The 24,703-nt window shown below is 38.3% G+C and overlaps 1 protein-coding gene across 1 annotated transcript; it reads right to left on the reverse strand.

Annotated features, from left to right (window-relative positions):
- Nucleotides 1–4,949: 4,949 nt before the first annotated feature.
- Nucleotides 4,950–12,500, reverse strand: syt4 (synaptotagmin IV). Its single transcript, XM_080880543.1, has 5 exons — nt 12,204–12,500; nt 9,674–10,290; nt 9,253–9,576; nt 6,497–6,617; nt 4,950–6,075 (listed from the first exon to the last, which is right to left on the reverse strand). The coding sequence occupies exons 1-5, from the start codon at nt 12,235–12,237 to the stop codon at nt 5,756–5,758; spliced, it is 1,416 nt and encodes a 471-aa protein (XP_080736669.1). The 5' UTR covers nt 12,238–12,500; the 3' UTR covers nt 4,950–5,755.
- Between the last annotated feature and the right edge of the window lie 12,203 nt (nt 12,501–24,703).

A 24,703-nucleotide genomic window follows, 5' to 3' on the forward strand; every position in this document is an offset into this window, starting at 1 on the left:
ATGCCAAGCCTTTCCTCTCTAATGGCATCATTCCTTTTAGCTCTCACAGCCTGACTTATAGCCAATCTCTATTCCCCATTTTAATGAGGTAATTAGTGTCTGTTTGTTTATATGTGTTGTGACACAAATATCAGGTCTGATGTGGATGATCAGCTTTCTTTTTTATCAGTCTATAGTTGATGATTCGGTTGTCTGGAATATGCACTAAAATTGTCTGGGATAAATTCTGGTATGCAAGCAGCACCTGCAGGACAAACCTAAGAGTCTCAGTGAAACATGTTTAATTGTTGATGTCTGCATGACTGAAAGTCGTTTGCACAATGACTCATCCCCTCCATCCCACGGTGCACCAGGGACAGATTTCTCCACACAGACAGGTAATTTGAAAGAGGAACATGCTGAAAGATTAGAAAGGCTCTGGAGTATAGTATAAACACGGTCATGACTCAGACTGCATGAACCTTAACACAAGCTGAGCACAGAGATAAACAGTAAAAGTTAATCCTTATTACTAAAGTTAACACGGCTGAACTTTTATCCTATAGTACCACAACTAAATAGTATGTAGTTTGTATAGACTGGGATCAATCAGAAGCTAATTGGATTAGCAAAGAATAAAGCTATGCCTAAGCCCAAACCAAACCATGCATTAAGCAAAGGCCCATAAGGAGAAAGACCTAAACATAAATCTGTAGGTAACTGTGGTGAAGGGGATGTGGTGCAACTGACCTTTGTTAGCCTTTATGCTACAGTCACACTAGAGAAAAACAGCGTTTGGAGAAGGCAACCAAAACTCATGCAATGGTGGGAAGTGAGCTTGCATTTGCTTTTCTATCAGTTGCTATCTTCGAAATACTTTGGTGTATCAAGATTATAATAGAAATAAGATGCAGTCTGTTTGCGTTCAGACTGCCACCAGTTTGCAGTTGAAAGACAATTAACAATTAGATGCAATCTATTTGTAAATATACAGCAACCGACTATGATAAATCAGTGAAAATTGTGAATCTGCTGCCTTGGATATAAACAGAAATTCACATTCACTATGATATTGAGACATAGTTGCTGCAAGATGGCGATTCAACTGCAAAATGACATAGGCACTTGGCAACCTTGCTTTTGTATAGGAATGTAACTAGAACACGAATAACCTGGTAATCATTTGACTCCAGTCTACAACTACAAAGAGGTGCATGACAGACACGTTGTGTTCAGGCTTCGATTAAATGGAACTGCCTGCATTTGAATTAGATCACAGTTATTTGCAGATATTTACCAATCTGTCTTAAAGGATTGCAGTCAGTTTGATTTGGACCGTGATTGCTTGGAGACAGGATTACCTCCCCCAAGAGTAACTGGGAAAGGATGTCTGGAATATCCTATTTAGCCTACTGCCAGCAAGAACCTGGCTTTGGATAAACAGAAGATCATGGATGAGTGGATGGAGATTGCCTCTCTCCAGGCAACCTGTCCAGTCACCTTTTGAAAAAGGTCATTGATCAGACACAATGATATCACAATTAGGAACACAACAACAAGTGTGATATTTATAAAGATACTCCTTCTAATGGGTCTAATACCGAATATCATTACCACTGTCTAGTCTAGCATCAATGTTAGCATCACAAAAGATAATGTGCTATTATTATACACATGAAAAGATGACAACAAAGTTACTTTTGCGCTGAACTGTTCCTTTAGAGAATCCCTGCTCTTAATCTAATGGATGGGTTTCATCTTAGCTCTGCGGGGAACACATGAAGCAATGGGGATTTGAGGATTAGACAGGTTATTGACTGTAGTTAGGTCAATTTTAATGCACCTTTGAAACTTTTCTGCATCAGTTTATGCTGAAAATCTCAAACATCAGTTGATATCACAATATGTAATACAGTACGCGTTGCGCTTATGCTGACTCCCTATGCATCAAGACGTGATTTATTATTCTGTCCTCTTATGAAGCTTGAGACACAGTGTAGGGAGATGATAAGTCATCCATCTATTGGATATCATCTACATCTTAACTATATTATGTAGTTGTGACTGACGAAATGGAAGGATGAACAAAGTTTCCTTTTGATCACTTAACAAAAAAGCAACAAACTTTCTGAAGCTGAAAAACAAAAGACTCGGGATGAAGTAATAATTCATAATCATATTTTTGAGGGAAAAAGCCGTGACTGATGAAAAAAGATTCACCTCTGTCAGAGGTACCTGAGTGTTGGGTTTTTGTTCCTCTACTTGTTTTTATTATGGGGTGGTAGAGATGACACAGTGGCTCTGGGGTTATTTATTTCTGCCACACAGAAATATTGTATCTCATAACAGAATGATGGATAGAGACCAATAAGAACAATGAGGTGTAAACCACAGTGGTCTCTACAGCAACCTAGCTGGAATATTTAAAAAGTATCAAATCCTACCTTTTTAAGTGCAGTAGTGATAATTCTGCTATCTTGTATCTACATTTTTTCTCTTGCAGTAACAACAGCTCCTTCCTCTTTGGGTGTGAGAATGAATGTCTCAACAGCAATTATTAGCGTTACGTTAGTTCAAGAAATACTTTGACTAGGATGTTATGTAAGACTGTAGTCTCTGCTTTGAAGTTTCACCATCATATGTTTTGTACTCTCTCGTCTCTCTCTACCTCAGGTAAAGCTACCTCACTGATAACAGGTTATATAAATAAGCCCCCTCTCTACAGTGTCAGCCACGTCTGCCATCTCTCCTCTGCTGTCATCACAATAGAGCAACCTTGAAGTGAAATGTTGCATGAGATTAAATGTCTGATCTGATGCAGACTAGCTGGATAGTTTGGGACATAAATAAACAAATCATAACAGTTAAAATGTCTTATATGAGCTGCTTTGTTGACATAATGAAAGAGTATTTTGATACTTTTTTATTGGAGGAGCAAAACAAGGGTGGGAAAGGTATATTTGTTACAATGCTTAATATGGATTACTGCATGTAGAATAATAAAGTGTTGGTAATGTTTTTGCAACTTATAATGTAATTGCTTGTCTGTAATTATGATAAAAGAAAAAAGAAAGAAAGATTGACTTCAGAAATACAATGGAAATGAAACAAAAATGAAGAACATGAAATGAGACGTGTGTTATTGGTGTTTTTGTTTAAGCTGAAAATTCAGTTATTTACAAGATTAATTTTTTTCTTATCACTTCACAGTATTTTATAAAAATGCTACAATTTAAACTTTATAATTTATAGACAACTAATCTGGTTGGAATTTCTTCCTTTCTTCAGTGGATTATAAAAGTTTTTTCTCTGAGAACTGCTTTTTCTGTCCTTCACAAGTTCAAGTCATTGTTCAAGTTCTCTTGTCTATTCTCCTGCAGAAATCATATCTCAGTCATTCAATGTTTCCGCCTCTTCACTGCACTACTTTGTCTTCTTGACACTCAAATATACACACCCAGGCAGCTGTCTGCAAACCCACACACGTCAGCTATTCATAAACTCATCTCACACACTCCTAAACTAACTTTAGCCGTATACTCATCTCTTCCCCCGATCACTTCTTTTAGTCATATGTCAGAATGGCCTTATGTGATCACTTTACACACATCACTCTGCAGCAGTCAGGTGGCCTGACTCCTGTCTCAACCTCCTGTGGCCATCTATCTGCTTCTTCCTTTGGTTGAAGTCAAAGTTATGAAGCCACGGTTGCTACTGGATTACGCATTTTGAATCTTCAGTGTCCATGTGTTGCTACCACCATGTTTGTTTGTTTTTGGACCCAAAAGTTACCTTAGTTATATGAAATTACTGAAGTTAGCAACTAATGTGGACAATCTTGGCTAACTACCTGCATTGACAAACTATGCAATGCATAGATAAACATACTAGCTGAGATACTAAAATACTGGCTAGTAGCTGATTAGTCCTAATTAAAACTAAAACACTGGAAAGTGAGGCAAGACTTCTTGGATGAGTTGTACCATGTAGCAAGGTATAATATTAATCATATTATTAATACACACTCACACACACACACACACACACACACACACACACACACACACACACACACACACACACACACACACACACATATATATAGCATCAGCCAATCACCTTCTTAATTGTAACTGTATAGCTAGAAAAGCTGAGAATACGAGGATAGCATGGATTCGGTATCTTGCACAAAATAACCTTGAGTTCTTAAATAATGACAGACAGGTGTTTACAATAGAAACCAGCTACAGTGTTAGAAGCACTGAAGAAGAAGTGCAAGGGGACAGACCAACAGACACTGATGCAACTCAGTGCAAGACTACAGACTACAGGGTGGGAGGAGAAATAGAGGAATAACAGTTTTAAAGACTTAGATTTGCAGTTGAATTTATAATTTTATGAAAGGAAGGGAAAAAGAGGGGAGTAGCATGCTGAGGCAGCTGTCCTCTTGTTGAACCACTTAGCTGATATTAAATTCAGACATGATGACTTCATCCCCAAGCACTTAGCCACTCAGCAGTTATTACATCATCAGATTTGGAATTGAGCCGAATGATGTCATCCCTAGAGGTGGGGCAGGTGATGCGCACATCTGTGCACAGACTGTGTAATGTAGTAGTATAATTTTAAAGAAGCTTTTAGCTTAGACAGATTTTCTGTGGAGATGGTGGCTGTTGCCAGGAAAATAATAAGAATATTTAACTTTGTTACCTTAGTTTCTTGCATCAGACTCAACCCTTGAAATCCTTTATAGAAGTGGTGTTAATGTATTTTTAATAACACACTGACAGTTAAATAAAAAAGAAAAAAAAATCAAACTCGTTTTCTTTCTCAGAACTTGCCATATTTTATAAGTACATACATTTACATTTCAGCCGTCTTTGTGCTCACAGTAAAGGGGACAAAACACAACGTAAATATTATGCGGCTCCCATCTCTTTAACACACAAACACACACACAAACTCACACAGTGGTGTCAGGACACTTTATTCGAAAGACGCGCACCCTCTCACACGTGTGTAAATGCATCCACATTACTGTCCCCGATGCAGACAGTCAGTTCCAATCTATTCTCCAACCACCTAATTTAGGCTTTCTTGCACTTAAGAAAATGATATATGAAATACCACTTATACTTACAAAACATGTTCAACAAACCAAGAGTACAAATAAAAAAAAGATAAATAAAAACAGTCTACATCTTTATGATGAAAACATTGTCATTATAAAATAAACTTTAATAATAATCCACTTTTTTACAGCTGTGTCAGATGTGGTTCATTCTGGTTTTCATATGATGGAATATAGGTTACTATTTATAGGAGGAAGAGCTGAAGAAAGAGAAGAAGAAGAAGAAGAGGAAAAGAAGAAGAGTAATAGCAACATTAAAGACATTCTGCACTGCACACGGCTACAGTGACAATTGGTTGCTTGCATGTAGATGATGCTGCATGTTTCCAGGTGATTTTCAGTGACAGTCTTTGGAATCGTTTAAAGCTTTGGGGTTCCTTTTGTCATGCCCCTGCCCTCCCACTGAACCCCAAATACTTCAAAGATAGGTGATTGAATGAATGAACGATTGAATGATGACATCACTTGAAATGAACCCCTCCTACACACATCAAAGTCCACTCCCCCCTTATTCAACCCGCCCTCATTTTAAGTCCACTGGTTACTGGCAAGCAGGATGTTGGATCCCACCCATCCTCCTTCCGTCCCTCTCGTGGTTGAACCAGATCAGATATGGATGACAGGAGCCACCAACACCCCAATTTTCTAATCCTCTGACATGACATGCCACTTGGCGATCTGGCGACGCGGGTGGTCGCAGATCTCCCTCCAGTGCTCCCCGGGAGTACCTGCCGCCGATGTGCCCAGTACAAGGCGCCCAATGACGGTGTTGGGGCAGCGTGAGTTGCCCATGTCTGAGTCCATCAGCAGTAGCTCCACGCTGGTGTCCCTCAGGCCCTCTTCGGAGGGTAGATCGAAGACAAAGAGCTCATTAAACACCGGGTTAGGCGAGCTTTTCTTCACATGGGTTTTCTTCTTGCACACGCGTTTCTTTCCATGATACATGTTCACCTTGACATATGGATCTGGAGGAGAAGAACGATAAGAGTTGAGCAAGAAAAGCCACAGCGACTATCCATGCCTGCGGCAGCTGCAGAGTGGCACATTATTTCTAAACCAGATCAATACAGCAATCAATAGAGCGGAAATGATGGATGTTAGTGATGAGGACAAAAGAGGCTGGCTGTGTAAACACTGTGTGTGTATGTGTGTGTGTGTGCTTGTCACTAAAGTGCTCTATCACATCCTGATCAGATTACTTTGGTGCGGTGGCGGTGCCATTAGTGCAACTATCACAGCATCTAAAGCAGTCTGGGATGCACAGCAGGAAGAGCAAAATGATTTTGGTTTCATCCCTTTACCGTTATGAAGAAAAAATACATTCAAGCCTGCAGTTATATGGACATGGTTTGCATATTAAACTGGTTCAGTTAAAAGCCCGTGTACCTGTAGGTCCATTGTTTTCAGTCTTGGGGAGGTGGCGAGCTTTGAGAACAACTACAGTCAGAGTGTTGGTGGTGGACTGGTAACACAGGGACAACAATAACTCACCACGACCTGAAGATTTCTGTGGAGAAGAGAAGAATGGATAAAGTTTAAAAAAAAAAAGCAAAAATCGGCAGAGCAAACAGAGCAAACATTTGTAAGTGAAACTTACACTAAAGAAACCCTAAATCCAGCCTGTCCTTTCATGTTTTCCAATTCTACTTAATAAGCAGACATTTGTAAAGTTGTTATTCGGTTCTCAAGTTAATACATTTAAGTAGGTTAAATTAATCAGAAGAATGGATCCACTTAGTATGTATTAAAAGAATTAACACAATAGGGCGTGGTAGTTATTAAATAATGAATAACCTACAAAATTACGAGCTACAAAACAGTTTGTGGTGCTGCTGCTGCTTCCCGTGCAGCAAATGGTGCCAGTCCTGACAGCTTGAGACACTGCCGGCTAAATAATCATCACCTGCTTATGTGGTAGATTTTCATATTTAACACACACAAAATGTGTCACTGAGAAGCTCCCGATCTTCTCTACAATTTGTTGCTGCTGTCACAGTTTGCTCATGCACATACACATCCATGCCCGCGCCCCGTGAGAGTCGGCACCTCAGATGGTTGCGATCGCACCTTAGAGGCTCGCAGTCTCATGGTTGCCACAGCAACGAGAAGTAGCACACAGACAACTTCTAGCAATGACCTGATGTTCAGGTCTAAATCCAAAAGGATTGCCTGTTATTTTTAGTCTAATTAGTTTGTTTATTTGTGTATTAATGTATTTATTGTTTCTGTACTTCCAGAGCGAAAGCATGTTGGTGATGCCTGTGTCTCTTATTTTCTGGTGTATTGATTCTTTAAACTACTGGGTGGTCACACATACACAAAACTACACAAAGCAGTGAGACAAAATCTATGTCACACAGAGAAAGAGAGCCACCACCCTGTAAGGCATGGGCTGCAACTTTTAAGAAACAACTGCATGCGTCTCTCATGCTGATGTGGAGAAAATGGTTCTGTTTAATTATTGTCCCTTTGTGCACTGTAAATCCATGTTACAAGGCCAACAAGCTGCGTTCTCCGCCCTTTTATTTGCATATGAAATGTTTCTCATTCTGACAAGTTCAGCTGCGGCATAGCAAATAAATGAAAGAGATTAAGGATTTTCTTCAGCAAAAGAAGCCAGAAATAACCTGCAAAGCAATTTCATGAATTCAAAAACTAATTTTTAGCTGATTTCACAGGTTCTTATTCCCCCTTACTATAAAGCTTTGCGAGATTTCTCTCCTCTGGGACCCAGATGAGAAATGGAATTGATGAAATACAGTTTGTCTCAGCATGGGGTGAAGAGAAGAGAGATAAGAAATCTTATCCTCTTGAAGAGAGACGAGTGGAGATGGGATAAACCCTTTATACCTCACAGACTTCCATTTCCTAGCACTTCCCTAGAGTACGATATGGTACCAGAGACCATTAAAGACATTACACGTAGCTCATATTCCTTTTGAGAAACTACAAATATGCATGAACATATCCACAACTACCACACAGGGAAAGAGCTTCCATTTTAGAAGAGCACAATATCACCTCACACGTCTATAATTACACAATGAGAGATGCTCATGCATGGCCATACCATTTAATACCAGTCTATAGAGTGGTGCTCTATACTATACCACAGACCAATGATAAGCACAAGGATATCCTTTTACTTTTATTTAATTTAGCCAAACCAGGAATCATTTAGGCTAATGCATTTAGAGGAAATGAAGACATAATGTACTCATGGGTGTCAAAGTACTCAATACATTAAATGACACTTATAAACATTACTTCTGCATGTTTGTGGTCCTCACAGATGCCAGGAACAGCAAGCCTGGACCGCCTGCCCACAGATCTATAATGATGTAGTGTTGTTATCGTCTGACCTTCGTGGAATGGGAAATGTCGCCATGATAGCCTGGTTCACAGGTTGCCATTACCGTTTTAACTGTGTGATGCACTAAAGGAAAGGTATGTAGGGAGGATGTCATGTAAAGCAGTTCCAGCTGTTAAATGCAATGAGCAGATGAAATGACGTAAGAAAATAACGAACCCTAAAAAAGCTGATGAAAAACGTAAACAATAAATACCAAAAGCATCCTTGTATCCAAAGCAGCTCAGTGTCAACTTGCAAATCCATATTCCTGTAACAGATCTCATCTCTCTCTCCACAGATATATACCCTCTCTGCTTTCTCCTCTGGTTTCACATGATATTTAATATCATTTCTAAACCAACTAGAGGCTGTTATGATAGTTATTCCTCTGGTATATACCAATGAAATGTTAATTTAAAACTTCCATCGAAGATAGAGATCACACACACGGAATGAGATTAATCATTTTTATTAAGAGAATTTGGAATCGATAAAATGGTGGGCTTGCATTTGAATGATTTACATATTATCATATTTTAGTATTTAAATGACTTTTAAGATTATTCATTGATTAATATGGTAACAGTGGAAGTAATCAGCTTACTTTGCTGAATTTGACTAAGCTGTTCTGCTGTAATGCTTTTAGGGAGTGGTGGTGTAGACAGAGATGGTGTGATGAAAAAAAGCTGAGTCACTATCAGAGCAGTTGTAGAATTAAAATTGAGCTCACTGAATGACTTTATACATGAAATACAACACTAAGGCTTCAAACATTTGTTCCAAATCTTACCTTGACATTTTTCTTGATTATCTCTCGGCTCATGAGGACACGCCCCTCGGACAAGTCGATCCCAGACAAGGGAACAAGGGTCTCGCCGATGACTTCATCACGAGAGAACCGGTCAAAGCTCAGCACCATGAAGTGAAGGGCCAACTCTGACACACGAGCAAGTGAGATGCCGTAGAAGCTGAAGGTCTCATCAAAAGTGGGGTCTAGAGTTTTTCGCAAGACTCTGGTCTTCACCCTGTGCTTTTTTTCCGGCAGTAGGGTCAGCTTGATGTAAGGGTCAGAGGTCAGCGACTGCTCGTCAGTTGGAGTCAGACCATGGGCTTCCTAGAAAAGTGAAAACAATCAAGTATTTAAGACTGTATGTATTAAAAATAAGTATTACTTTAAATGTTTTAAAAATAATCTTAAACATATACAGTACCTTGATATGAACAATGAATGCCTTCCTCTCTTCCTGGTATTCAAGGGAAAAGTGGAGGGTCCCTAGTCCAGCCTCCTTGTCTTCCCCCTGGGGCCTGTCCACAGCCGGGGTGGGTGCTTGGCTGGAGAGAGTACTGGATGGTGAAGGCAGGTCACGGCGGTCCATCACACCAGGCTGGGTGAACCCTGCATGGGGAGAAGGCAGCTCCAGATCTGGGGAGCTCCGCAGCTTCTGGTGGTGATGAAATGGTTTAGTGGTAAAGTTGCCATTCAGATCCCGTTTCTCCAGGTCCAGATGGAGAGTTGGCCTGGAGCCATTTGGGCTTGATGCCAGTTTGTCTGTGCCAGCTGCATTCACTGGTGGCGCGGTGTGGCAGTTTCCATTGACATCTGTTTTACTGGTGTCGTTAGCTGCTGTGGTGGGAGGCGCAGCAAACTTTTTCTTGCCACTGAGGCTCTCTGGGTAAATGTCGACTCCTTTGAGCATGTGCACAAACTTGTACGGAGGTGTCTTCTGGGACTTGGTGTTTTTACGCTGGCAACAGATCCACGCAAAGGCTGACACAGTGAATACGAGGCCGAAGACACTCACCACAGCAACACCTACTGGCACTGCCACTGTGGGGGAGGAAAGAATGAAGGGAAGGACAGCGGGGGTGTGGGTGGACAGATGGAGAAAAATAATTCAGCAAAGTAAAATTAAAAATAAAAACTTAACAAACTAAGCAGCAACTGTAAAACAATTTCTATCTCACAGATTTTATTGTTACACCGAGGCAAGTGAGTCCATTTTGTGATTCTGACTAATGCAGCTGCAGCCTTGACTCAGAGGGAGAACAACGCAATCTGTTCAACTCTGATCAAATCTCGGTATCACTGTTTTCAGAATCCAAACATGGTTACTCTTTATGAGCAGGAAACAGGTGGAAAAATAATGAACTTATGGGAAAACTACACAACGTCTTTTGTGACAAGGCGATCTCTCCATAGCAGCTTTATAAAAACAGCTAAACTCAGATCCAATCATTGTCACAAAAGCATTATAAAGATCAGTGTACACTATTACAAGGAAACAGGCAGAAATGTTGAAAATTCAAATATTTGCAGTGAGAATTTAATACATGTGGTTTGGGCAAATCCTTATTTCAACCAGCTGGGTGGTCCTGATTTAGAAACAGTACTTAATAACGCAGATATCTTTAGTCATACTCATCAAGGATGATGGTCACTACTATTGGGATTACTAAGGCATATTTAGGGACCTATTTCCTGTCAGTTTTCCTTTTATGGTATTGCCGGAGACAGAGATATTTACAAGTGAATGCTTCAGTTCTTTGTTTTGCAGTGCTGAGCTGTGACTCACCATCAATCAAGCTGCCTTGTCATGCTACCAGATTTAAAAGGGTTGCCTCGCAGAAGAAAATGCATACCATTTCCTGCAATTAAGCAGGCGACATAGTGGAAAAGCACTCAGATCAGCCCATAAAAAGAAGGAAGAGGTGGAAGTGGCAAGGTGGTGGTTGTGGTAATCAATCACTCTGATACTTATCTTTAAAATCTGCCTTTTCATATTGTCAACACAATCATGGCTCTGCTTTTGATAATTTGAGAATCAGTACAGTATCACTAATTCACACTTTCCTAAGACAGCCTTTGTGCTGGGGTTATTGTATAGCAAATGTGTTCTGTTAACACACAGCAAGCAATAAGAATATATAGTTCCCTTCTCACTTAACCCTAAATAATTAATATGTAATCTTCTTCTATGGGATTGGGGTCATCTAATAATATTGCAGAGATTTCCATTCATATAGTTTCTTAATATTGTAGGCTGATTTTGCTCTGGCAACTGTGTAATAATCTGAAAATACAACGAAATTCACTTTATCCACGAGTAAGCAGTTCACTTCACTTTTAGATCACAGCACTTATACATATTGTTTTCTCTGCTTTTTTCATGAATATTTCAGCCCAGTAGCATCCCTGGGTGGGATGGCTTTCAAGGCAGCAACAACAGACAGATGGATGAGGCAACGGGAGGGCAGTGAGGTAGCAGCTGAACCGAGAGGAAAATAAAGAAAAGAAACAGGTGCTTTCCTGGCTTTACCTGCGTTGTAGTAACACCTAGAATGCAAAAATAGTGACTTCATTATTGCACCCATTAATATCGCACTGAATAATGAGCTCCACCCTTTCCTGATAATTAGCTGTCGCCCTTTGGCCAGCTGCAAAATGGAGGAATGAAGTCCACCCAAACACGTTGTTTTACGACACACTGCGCGAGCCATTCACTTTACACTAGTTACACGCCCTACAAAAATAGCAAACAACGAAGAAGAAAAAGAAAAAAAAGAAGAAGCCGACATTTAGAAAGTCAGCTAAATTTGAAATCCATAAATTAGCTTCTGGCCACTTCCAGCCAGTGCTAGCTAACAATTTTAGGATGAGTCACGCGGCAGATTAGACATCCACGGTGGGGTTTTCTCGATGAAAACGATATCCGTGAAGTTTTGAGCAGGATTTGGACTCACCGAGCTGAGCTCCATCCTCCACCATTGGAGCCATGGTCGCTATCCAAGGTGCTGAACAATGTCCGTCTGCTTCAACGCTTCAGCTTCGGCGCTGCTTTCTGTAGTAGCCGCTCCTCTGATGCTATGCTCGTGCGGTTTTTCTCAGATTTTATTAATAATACAAAAGTCTTTGTAATGCTTCAATAATTAAAAAACAAACAGGATTTCCCAGAGAGAAGTATGGGGGATGCTCTGTTCTCAGCCTGCTGCTGTTACTCCGTGATGCGTGAGTGTGTCTCTGAGGCGGCAACACCCCGTTTCTTCTCTCTCTCTCACTCTCTCTCTCACTCTCACTCTTCCCTTCTCTTCACTGTTCCCCAGCTCCCCCTCCCCCCTCCCCTACGGTAAGGCTGAGCTCATCAGTGCTGACGCAGTAGTGACGGAGGCTGGCTGTGAAATCAGGACCCCCGGTGAAGCAGCACAACAGGGTTGCCAATTTTCCTAATTGATTGCTAGGAATTGAACATTCTCCTTGTGCGTCTTCTTCATCCGTGTTTATGTGATGTGGTTGTGTATTTGTAAGTGTGTGTGTGTGTGTGCATCCTTAGTCCATAAGAATACTGTTTTGTTATTGTGGTCATATCATTCATTAACATAACTGAGATGTATTTATGCAGTTATGCTTTACTCTGATGAAATCATAATTTTTAAGTAAAAGGTGATTATATTACAGTCCTGTAGGGGCTATAGCAACCGCTATAGGAAACAACAGGAAACAGAAAACACAATAATAGAAACTACGAAAAACAATTGTTTTATAAAGTCTTGACCACAACAAAACTTATCCACTAGGATAATGTACGTGAAAAATACCAGACAGGTTATAGGAGCATGATGTAGGCCCTGCACTGAGGGTCACCTATGGTTGCTGAACCAATTCAGTTGCATGAGAGAAGACAGCTGACAGGAATTGACTTCTTAGATAGAATCTACATTCCCGAAATCTTCAATGATGTTATACGCATGATGGACACTTTGTCTGAAATAGTGAAGGAACCAGTGAAAGATTTTCCACCACTGCTGGATTTAATGGATGACCTAAAGACATTCATGGAAGCAGGCAAGGACTACATAGATAAAATCATTGACAATTCAGCTGCTGAAATCAGCGACTATGAAAAGAAACTAAGTGGTGTGATGGAGCAGATAGCACACCTAGAAGTGCAAAATGAAGTTATCAGTCATTGACTTTCTCTCATATTGTACTCACTGTATCTCTAAAACCTGTCTCAGCCTGACTTTGAAGTTCTTTTAAAGTAGTCTTGGATGTTTTTGATTCAGTGAGCAAATCTGTTTGTGAATTTGAATTTGTATTGCATTACATTACAAAGACCTTTATCATAAATAGGAATTTTTTTTTTATCACATCCCATGCTTGAATTGCTCATTCTATACTCCTACATATATTTTTTATTTCACTGGTAAGATATTTTATTGATTAATAGAGAAAGATCACCACACTGAATAAAAATGACAAACTGACACTAAAATTATTAGCACCCTGGACTGCTCTGTTTTTAAAAAAATAAAAATCTCTCTAATATTGATTACTCTCAGGAGCGTGGTCATAAACTCTGGAAATGTGCATCAATACAAAAAGGCCGAAAAATTAAGCTTGTTTAATGTTCAGCTGCTTTTTAAACAAAGAGACACCTTGACTACTTTCCAGATAACCAGTAAATTTTTTGTTGTAAGACTCTATGAGTTCATGAATTAGTGATGTTAGGTGGAAAATGCACGAGTAACACAAGAATAAACTTTAGTATACACAATATATTGTATTAGAATTACGTGTTGTTCTTTAGTCGTATCATAAAAACTACACACATAGACACACACTTCTTCACTATGGCAACAGCGAGTCCCTTGCATCGAGAACGGGTTGTTGCATCACAGAGCCCAGTAATACAATGTACACTCATAGTAACCCACTAAATTATCCACTCATCTAAAGACCATTCTATAATCATTTGTTCACTAATTACTGGATTTTCATCTTCTCTTAACTTGATTATAAACATTTACGGAAAAAGTTTTATCTGCTGAACAAGTCATTTAATACTCTATGTACTTGGTGAAACTAGCTCACTAAACAAACACCATTCATTTGTAAGTTTTGCTATTGTACTTGCTATGTGCTTTTGTACTTTTGTGTATGTGCATATTTCTATTAAACACTATCTTATAGACATTTGTGGTGCAATCATTTATTAAAGTGACTGTCAATTTACCCAGTTTTATGTTCAGTGCTGCGAATAAAGGAAAAGGCGAGTTTAGTACGTTGCTATTCCCCAATCACATTACAGAACATTAAAACACAAAAGCCTTCCTTGTGCAGCTCAAAATATGCATTCACTGCAGAATTCTATTTGCAAGAGCTCCAATGTGTAGTGACCAGGACAAGAGCATCCATTATCTGCAACCCCAGGAACTTGGTGCTGCTGAACCCCTCCACTGTGGCATTGTTGAGGAGGAGTAGTGTATGACTGTGCAGCTTCTCCTGAAGTTAGTTTACACTTCATTAACCACTGTGCAAGAAGGCCTCCATGCCTCTTTTCTTTGTGATCCAAAGGATACACTTGAAAAAGGAACTTTTTTATTTGAGAATTATTTGAGAAACTGTAAGAATCTCTTACTGATGTTCGGCCAGAATGTACATTGTCATGTTTGTTGAAATCCAAACACAGCATATGAGAACAAAAGCCTCGTGCCGACTGTGTAGCACAGTAGCAGAGAGGTGATACATTTTGTTTTTGACTTTGCAGTCATTGAGTCGACCGTGAACTGCTTATACCAAGTCATACCAGAGTCAAATGTGAGAACATATGTCTGACAGCTACAGCTCGGCTGAAGTTGGCTCATGCAACAATACAGTTATCCTAAGCACAACAGCAAATCTACATCAGAATGGTGGATAAAGAAAACCAGTCAAAGTCCACAGATCAGTCCGCTGTGCATAAACTAACACCCCCAAGCCTCAATGACGCACCACTGTGAAGAACGTGGGGCCAAAATTACTCGATAGTGATGTGAAAGACTGATAAAGTCATACAGAAGACATTGAAGCAAAAGAATGCTCTAATTTTTTTCTGCTGTAAGACTGAGTTGGAGCCCTTAACTACTTTCTCAAGCATTTTCTGTCATCCACTACTATCATCTATCATTAAATCATCAGTGAAAATGAAAGTAAAAGGGCAGCTCACGCACCTGAGATATAACACGAGTATATAACGCATTTACAGCATGTCACCTCATTATGTTTTCAGCCCTCTCTTGTGCAGTACAGCAGTTCTTCCTCCATTAATCAGGTAGGCAAGATCAGTAACACGCTACAGTAAGATGGTTAATATTTAGTAGATTTTATATATTATATCAATAATTTAACAACAGGAAAAATCCATTTGATTCTTCCTTCATCAATAATCCTCTGTCATTTTTTTCTCAAGTTGATACATCTCTTTTTCCAGCAATGGCACCATCAACTTTGTCCAGAAACAGAGGAGTGACTGGCGTCAGAAACACCAACAGATTGATTTTATTCATCTTCTCTCTGCTGTCCCTGGCTTATGTTGCAAACTCACTGAGCAACAAGGAACTTTTGGTAAATGAATTCTTGCTAAAGCTGCTTTTACACTACAGCAGTTACACCTTTATGTGTCACTGCAAGTCACCATGAGCTCATTGAGGTAGGCATTTTTTTATGTAGGGCTGAAGCAACTGAAACACTTACAACCGCTTTCTGGAAATTTCAGGAATTCAAAGAAAAACTTCGGAAAGCAGAAGAAAATGCAGCCAAAATGAAGGTAAGTCAGTGAGTTTCATGTTGATCACATGTCAGTGGAATTTGAAACAAGAAATGCATATTAGTCATATCTTTGTTGATGTTGACGTACAGTGAGAGAGCACACAATACATATACCAGTAAATCTGATCTGTGTCCGAAATGTTTTTTCATCAGGCATACAGAAAAGCAACATCCTCACAAGAACTGGATGAAAAAATGAAGCAGCTTCATTCTTTTATGGAACTAATGAAGACATCGTCATGGTCAGAGGATTTTCCACCACTGGTGGAGTTGGCAAACAGTTTGAGTCGCTTCATTGACAAAACCAAGGTTTGGTTAAAAAAGCAAGACGACAGCTTCGCTGCGGCAGTAATTGAAAATGAAAAGGAACTGGAAAATCTGAAGAACGTCCTACGATTCCTAGAGGAGCAAAATGATGAACTGTAACAGTTTCCGTGTAACTTCTTTGAATTAAATATAATATAAAATATTGTGTTTACACATTGGTTTAGAATCCTGAGTAATTATTATTATTATTATTATTGTTGTTATTATTATATTTCTGGTTAATAAGGTGGTCAGAACTTCTATTTTAAACATTTTTTAACTTTATTTTGCTTTTACTGTTCCTGACTGTTTGTTTTCTGTTAAGTAATAAAACCTTTACTTATTTATACACTTAAATTTCACAAGTATGAAATTTATGTATTTCACAAAAGTAGATCAAACTTAAATTAATATGTCCATTACATGAAATAACTATGTATGCAGCCTCAACACGTGACGGGTGTATTCTCTGCAAAACTGATACCAGAGCTCATTGAGCTGATACAGCTTGATTTTTACATCTAGTCGTTGATATTATAGTTATTCATTAATGGCACTGTCTTGTTTTAAACTAATTGCTCTGTTGGTGATTCATTGTGGTACTTTAACGTTAATTCTACTTAACTTGTCAATGAAACCCTGTAAAATTACTTTAATCATCTCCAAGTTACTACCCAATGGTAATAAAACCCAGTTAAATTAGCAACACTAGCTTTCACATGTTTTATCTGAATTGTAGAGATTTATGCACGCATCAGCCTCTTTTAAGCTGCTTTTAACCCCTCAGGGTTATTACTGGACATCCATCCATCCACTTCCGCTTATCCTTTTCAGGGTCATGGGGGGCGCTGGAGCCTATCCCAGCTGTCATAGGGCGAGAGGCGGGGTGCACCCTGGACAGGTCGCCAGTCTGTTGCAGGGCCAACACACACTCACATTCACACCTAGTGGCAGTTTGGATTATCCAATTAACCTATCCCCACAAGTTGCATTTCTTTGGACGGTGGGAGGAAGCCGGAGTATCCGGAGGGAACCCACGTAAACACGGGGAGAACATGCAAACTCCACACAGAAAGACCCCGGCCTGATGGTGGAATTGAACTCAGGACCTTCTTGCTGTGCGGCAACAGTGCTAACCACCGTGCTGCCCTGTCCAGTATTACTGGACAGCTTGATATATTTTATGACAGTAATATCACTATAGTTTTTTCTGGAAAGCTGCCATTTTGCAATACTCCTATATTACAGTGGTACTTTAAGTCATACCAAACTCAAGCATAGAAAACTTACTTGTAGTTACTATACTTCATCCACCTAGAATTTTTGCACTGCAGCCTGAAAGATGAATGATTAACATAAACTGATGATTACAAAACATTTAGCATGGGTCCATGCTTGATTTAACTGATTTTCCTTCTCTATCTGAAAATACTCAATATATATAGTATGTGGTTCCATAGTGTAGTGGTTTACACATTTGTTTTACATATGAAAGGTTGCTTGTTTATTTCCAACTGGAGACACAAAATCCCCTTTATTTATTTTATTTTTACTGCATTGTCAAAGTCTGCTGAACGTCACTTTATCTGAATCTTAATCTCTTAATTACTTGTGCTTCCACACTGTGGTCTTACTCTTCCATCTTGTCTTTGTATCTTCTATTCATTGCATCATTTTCAGTAGTGAAAAACAGTGCAAATGATTTTCGAATTCAACTACAACTACTGTCTGCCAATCATTGACAAATATAGTCTGCCCTATTGTACTCAGAATATAATCATCAACGCGCTTTCAGCTTTGATACAAGACACATTATCATTTATGATTCATTCAAAATTTTAAGACTGTTCATTCTTTTGGACAAGTGGACCCTGCTGAATGGAAAGCTCCAGCGTGCTGTGTACACCATATAGATAGTAAATGTAAAAGGAGGGCAGAAAGTGCATGAAGCAGGAAGTTAAAGGAGTGTTTTTATAGTGTTTTATGTTAACTGACAACCACATATTCCAGTAAAGTGTTCAGACAAATACTACTCCTTTGAAAACAAAGGTGAAAGGGCAGCTCACACACACCCTGTAATATGATTGAGGTGATATCAAGAGTATATAAAAGCATTTACAGCATGTCCTCTCATTATGTTTTCATTCTTCACCCGCACGGCAGCTCTTGCTCAGTTGATCTAACAGGTAATTTCATTAACATTGTTCAGTAAGACTGAATTAACCTTATGTACCCACAGTTTTCTGTTTCCTTTTTGTCTCAAGCTCTTGTCATTTTCAGAGCGATGGCAACAGCAGACTTATCAAGAACCAGAGAACCAGCCAGAACTACCAAAGGCTTGTTTCTCATCTTCTCTCTGCTGTGTCTTGCTTATGTCACAAGTTCGCTGAAGACCGAGGATCAACTGGTGAATAATTCTTGAATACTTTCCTTTTTTTAAAAATATAAATCGAATTATAGACTTATTTTTACAGATTTACCCCACGTAATGATGGGCTCATTAATTTTTCTTTATCTGCAAAAGATTATATAGATCCTTCAGCTGCTGTTATTTTCTCAAATTTCAGGAAAAAATGAAAACTGCATTAGAAGAGGCTGAAAGACAGAAGGTGGGTCAATCAGTCTCCGAGTTGCTCACAAGTTGGCTTTGAAAGTCTTCCATATGTGTAGGAAGAAAGGTTATGTTTAAAAATATAAATTAACAATTGCATTTTGCATCGTACTGCCTTAGTGACATTTAATATATGTTTTTATAGGCAGAAGAGAAGTACAGAAATGCAACCATCACAAAACTATTTGATCTTGCAAGTTCACTAACTAACAAGGACCAGATGGTAATTTCATATTTTCTTAACCTTTTATTTTGATGTGAAACAATTACAAATGTATTTCTATCATAAACTCCAGTATTTTTATATCACGACAACCTCATTGACTACTAGACCTTCCTACATTTGCAGTTGTTTTCACTGAGCTCATAATCCTTATGGTTTGTTCCCTGCTGGGAAATTTCAGGAAATGTTCAAGGAAACACTTCGCAAAGCTCTAAAACAAGAAGAGAGACTGAAGGTGGGTCAGTCAGTCTCCAGGTTATTCACATGTTGACTAAGACAGTTTGTCATTTGCAAAGCCTTTAGTGATGTTACACACAGCATACTGACAGAACTGCAACTGAAGGATGTGTAGGTAATAGGAGTGTACACAACACAATGTAACAATAACAGTTGTATTTTTCTCCATCAGGCAGAATACGAGCACAAAATTCGAACTGCCTCAAAACAATTTGATGAAATATGGAGGCAAGTTCTTCCTCAGCTGGAATTAGTGAAGACGTATGATTCTCCACCACTACGGGAAATGCTAAACATTGTGATGCGTTCACTGAAGAATAGCAGAACCTATTTAGACAAGAAGATGGCTTTGCTGCAAGAACAGTAAGAAGCCAGAAAAAACTCCATAAAATAATAGGAGGAAAAATCTAATTGAACTGCAACAATTTATATTTCCATCCATATCTCTGTTGATCTGTGTTGTAGATATATATGTATCTGTGAAATAAACATTACACTGAAATGTTAAAAAGTTAAATGTTTTCCAATGTTTTTGTTTGCTTTAAAGTCCAGATATACAACAAGGGAGTGAATTAAGGGAACCAAGGACACACACACACACACACACACACACACACACACACACACACACACACACACACACACACACACACGTGCGCTGAGGAGAACTACATACGAGCGGGAGAGTGAAACACAGGTGTATACAATCAAGAAAATCATGAGGAGGAGCAAAATGAAACTTCAGGGTTAACGCTGGGTGTTTGCTGCTATCAAGGTTGTTCATTTCTTACAGGGTGTATTTTAACTTTTGCTGTGAACCTGGGACGCTCTGAAGCAGGTTGGATTCCAGATTAGAGATCAAAAGCTTTCAAATCGCAGTCTAATGATCAATCAGGATTGCGAAGTTTATTCTACAGTTTAATCACATTGTACACTAAAAACAATGAACTGTCAGTCATGATGAATGATACTATTCATGATGTGTTTATTTGTCATCAGCTAAACTAAATAAAGGACTTCTGGTCTATATATACACGCACATACATGCCTGCATATGTGACTGAATTGCTGTACTAAGAAGCGCAAACAGCTTCTTCTGAAAAGCAACACATTTAACACAGTCGAATACTGCCCCCTGGTGCTGATTGTAAAGAAATAATGGGTCATTGGGTCATTGTCCATTTGCACTGTTAAGCACTCTCTGCTCAGTTATGCAGTATTTGGCTGAACTTCTACACTTCAGAATTCATTTTAACACTTCTACGAATACTCCATGTCACTGCTAGGCCATCTTAAATCAGTCATGTGAATTGGTGAATCCCTGGACTCTAAAAGGTTAAATCAAGCATACAAGTCTGTCACGTGTATTTTTTTTTTAAAGATCCACCGTTGTGGTGTACAGAGGCAAAATTACAAAAAAATATATCATTGTCCAAAAACTTGGACGTAACTGTGTAAGAGGCATGTTTTATTAAAAGAAAGAAAGAAAGAAAGAAAGAAAGAAAGAAAGAAAGAAAGAAAGAAAGAAAGAAAGAAAGAAAGAAAGAAAGAAAGAAAGAAAGAAAATCCATTGCATGTGTTATTTCCTTAATTTCCAGTTATGTTCAATAACATTTAGGTCAGATGTGCATGATAAAGCCTACCACATTATGTAGATCACTGAATGATGCACTAATAAATGTACTCAATCAACAATGTGAATACTGTGTTTCCAGTCTTGCAGATTGCAGAGACAAAAATCCCTAAAAACAAAAGAGGCATCTATTGTTTTTAGGAACATGTAGAAACTCCAGACCCTGAGAGCTGTAACCAAAAGAGATCTGAAAGCAATATCAAAGTGGCACCAACTTTGACATTGCCACACAGTTCCTCCTAACTGCTTTCAGAAACATGATACCAAACACATGGTAACACCACTGACATAATCCAAAAGTCAGGGTTGCCTTTTGCAGCCAAGCTTGGACTGGACAACAAGGACTATGTTTCTCCATAAAGGTGTAAATTTCAATCAAAAACAATCTCTAAATGTTAAACAGTATGCTGTTATAGCTTGTTATAGTTTCTGTTTACTCTAAAGAAATTATAACAAGCTCTGTTTTGTTCCAGAAACCTCTTCCTTCAACTGCAACAGTTTGGAAATGACCAGCAATTGTTACTGAATCTGAGCTCTAGATGTGCATTCTCTTGTGTAACTGCTTTAAAATAAATCCATGCACATTATTTTCCTGACTGAATGACTGGGAAACATCCTTACTGATCAAATATATCTTTACTATTAAACGGAAAATAATATTTACTCATATTTAACAAATACTAATACGTTATTATTAGTATATTTTTTATCAGTTTACAATACATTATTACTACAGAGAATTCATTTCAAAATAGGTTTGTGCAAAAGCTATTTCTCATGGGTGGATATAACAAATTTTACTAAAAGTTAGTAAACATTGCTAATTACCTACCCTACCCTAAAATCTTATATAATGGTTCCTAGTCACTTTTTATACAATGAAAGAAGAGCTTAGAGTGGAAAGCTTTTGGAAGGTTTTTATAGTATAATAACTGGCAGCTGTCTATTCCCAAAAAGTGTAAAGCACTGAAAATGAAACTGAAAGGGTAGCTCACACATGTGAGATGATGATAAGTGAAGTGACAAAAGAGAACATAAAGCATTTGCAGCGAGTCATCTCACCGTGTTGTCATTCCTTACCCCTACGGTAGATTACTTCTTCTTCAAGTCACAAATGGGTAAGACCGATAGCATTGTACAGCATGTCAGTGTATGTGTGTGTGTGTGTGTGTCTGATTGAGTGAGTAAAAGATTGCATTCTGGTTGTGTGTTTATGTTCAGCACAGCACGTACCACTTACTGTACCTCATGTTTACTTGATTTCATGTTCATGAAAGGTGAAGCCGGTCTCGACATCCTACATTTAGCTCTGTCTGATCAAAATATTTAAAAATATCAGCATATGTATTCAACTACAATTCTCCATTTTCCATTATTTTTGATATTCTGTTTTAACTTCAGGGCCGATGGCAGCAGCCTTATCCGCAACCAGAGGACAAGCTTGTGTCAGAGAACACAAGTGCCTGTTTTTCATCTTTTCTCTACTGTGTCTCGTTCGCGTCATAAATTCACTGAAAACCAAGGACTATGTGGTGAATTCATCCTTGCATAACATCCTTGCAATTTATTTGTTAACTTGTTAACATACACTGCAAGTTATCAGCATTTTTCTTTAAATGAAATGGGCTTTATACTTCGCTGAGCAGTTTCCATTGTCTCAAATTTCAGGAACAAATGAAGATAGCAATAGCAGAAACAAACAGAATGAAGGTTGGTCAGTCTCCAAGTTTTATATGTCATGCATCTCTAATAACTGTAACTAATAAACTAACATGTAACTGTGATTTTTTTTTCTCAGGCAGAACACAAGCATAGAAATGCAACAATCACAAAATTATTCGAGCTTTCAAATTCACTGGCTAACAGTGAAAAACTGGTAAATGAATAATTTTGCTTTTGTTAATTTTGAGAAAATTAAGAATTTACTTGTTTTCATGTGTGTTTTCATTATATTAGCCCACACACTGTGCTCTGCTTCTTTCTGGGAAATTGTAGGAACTATTCAAGGAAACACTCCGCAAAGCTGTAAAAGAAGAAGAGAGACTGAAGGTGGTCCAGTCAGTCTGCAGATTACATTTGTTTAGAAATATACAACATGAATTCATAAAATTAGGAAGTAAAAAAAAATCGATATGACATCAGTATAAGTCTAATACATGGATGTGTAGGAAACAGGAGTCTATGTGGCACAAAGTAACACTGAACAATGAATTTAAATGCTAAAAGTTGTATTTTCCCCATCAGGCACAATACAAGTACAGCATGCTGACTGCCTCAAAGGAATTTGAAGAAAAAAAGAAGCAATTTCTTCCTCAGTTGGAACTAGTGAAGACATTGCCATATTCTTCAGACCTGATGGAAATGGCTAACATTGCAAGGAAAGCCTTAAAGATTGCTAGAATTTATTTAGACGAGAGACTGGCTTTGCTGCAAGAACAAGAGAAACAAGATACTGAGTTGTAACAGTTACGTTCTGTCTACGTCTCAGTGGAAAAATATTGTTTTTATATAATTTTCCAAACATATTCTTATGAAATTATCTGCAACTTTTTTAAATAAGTAAATGTTTGATGCAATAAAAGTTATCTTTATTCCCAGAGAACTTCTTTTAGTTTTGCCGCTCTTGTCCAATGATTTGACATCATAATACAATTTTAATAAATATATTATGTAAAAAAACAAATAAATCATGTTACGCGTCCTTTTTTGAATCTCTGAAATAATTGTCATAATGGGAAATCTTTTGTTTCTGAAGTCTGATTTTCAAGTCTTGATATGAGGCTTGAAGGGTGGGTCTGATGGAAAACCAGAAATTCATTGTCTAATATGTTGTCACAAAGTCATTAGGTTATAAGCCAAAAGAAGATCATCCAGGGTTTCATATCATAATTCATTCCTCCCTTTTGAAACATAGTATTAACAAGACTTACTTTTTCTTCAGTGTGACCAAAAATGAATGACAAACTAGTAGAGAATTATTTATTCTGATTATTTGTCTATAAATACTAATGGACCTCACGCTGATTTTGGAGACTGTCCCATCCTCTGTAACACACATATAATGAAGATTTACAGCAACAGTCTTTTCCTAATTTCCAAGTTCCTCTAACTGTGAACTTTAAACCCTTCAGGCTCAACATATGATATAAATCCATTTTTATACAGTCAGTGCCAAAGGTGAAAGTCTGTCATTACAACAACAACAACAACAACAACAACAACAACAACAACAATAATAATAATAATAATAATAATAATAATAATGAACAGAAAGCACAAACTTAAAAAGCAAACTGTTATTATTTTTAATTCTTCATTGCATTTGCATTAGTTAGCAGCATGGCCTTTTATGTTGAGTTTGAATGCGTCTCCCTGGTCAGGTGAGTTTTCTTCAGTTAACATTAAACGGGAATCATTAAACATGCCTGTTAAAAGCTGCCTGTCCAAGACTCTGGTTCAAAAGAGGTTTCTAACCTCAAAAGTTATACTTCCTTATTAGATAAAGCGTTGTTAAAATCCATACTTTGACAGAACCACAGTGCACCTAAACACCCGCCCACCTACCCGCCCACAGGCTAGCCTTTTCAAGGAGTCTATAAAGCATTTTGTGTTGTGTTGTCATTCAACATTCATGCTATTATTCATG

Source organism: Rhamphochromis sp. 'chilingali' (genome assembly GCF_963969265.1).
Source record: "Rhamphochromis sp. 'chilingali' genome assembly, chromosome: 1".
Taxonomy (NCBI): domain Eukaryota; kingdom Metazoa; phylum Chordata; class Actinopteri; order Cichliformes; family Cichlidae; genus Rhamphochromis; species Rhamphochromis sp. 'chilingali'.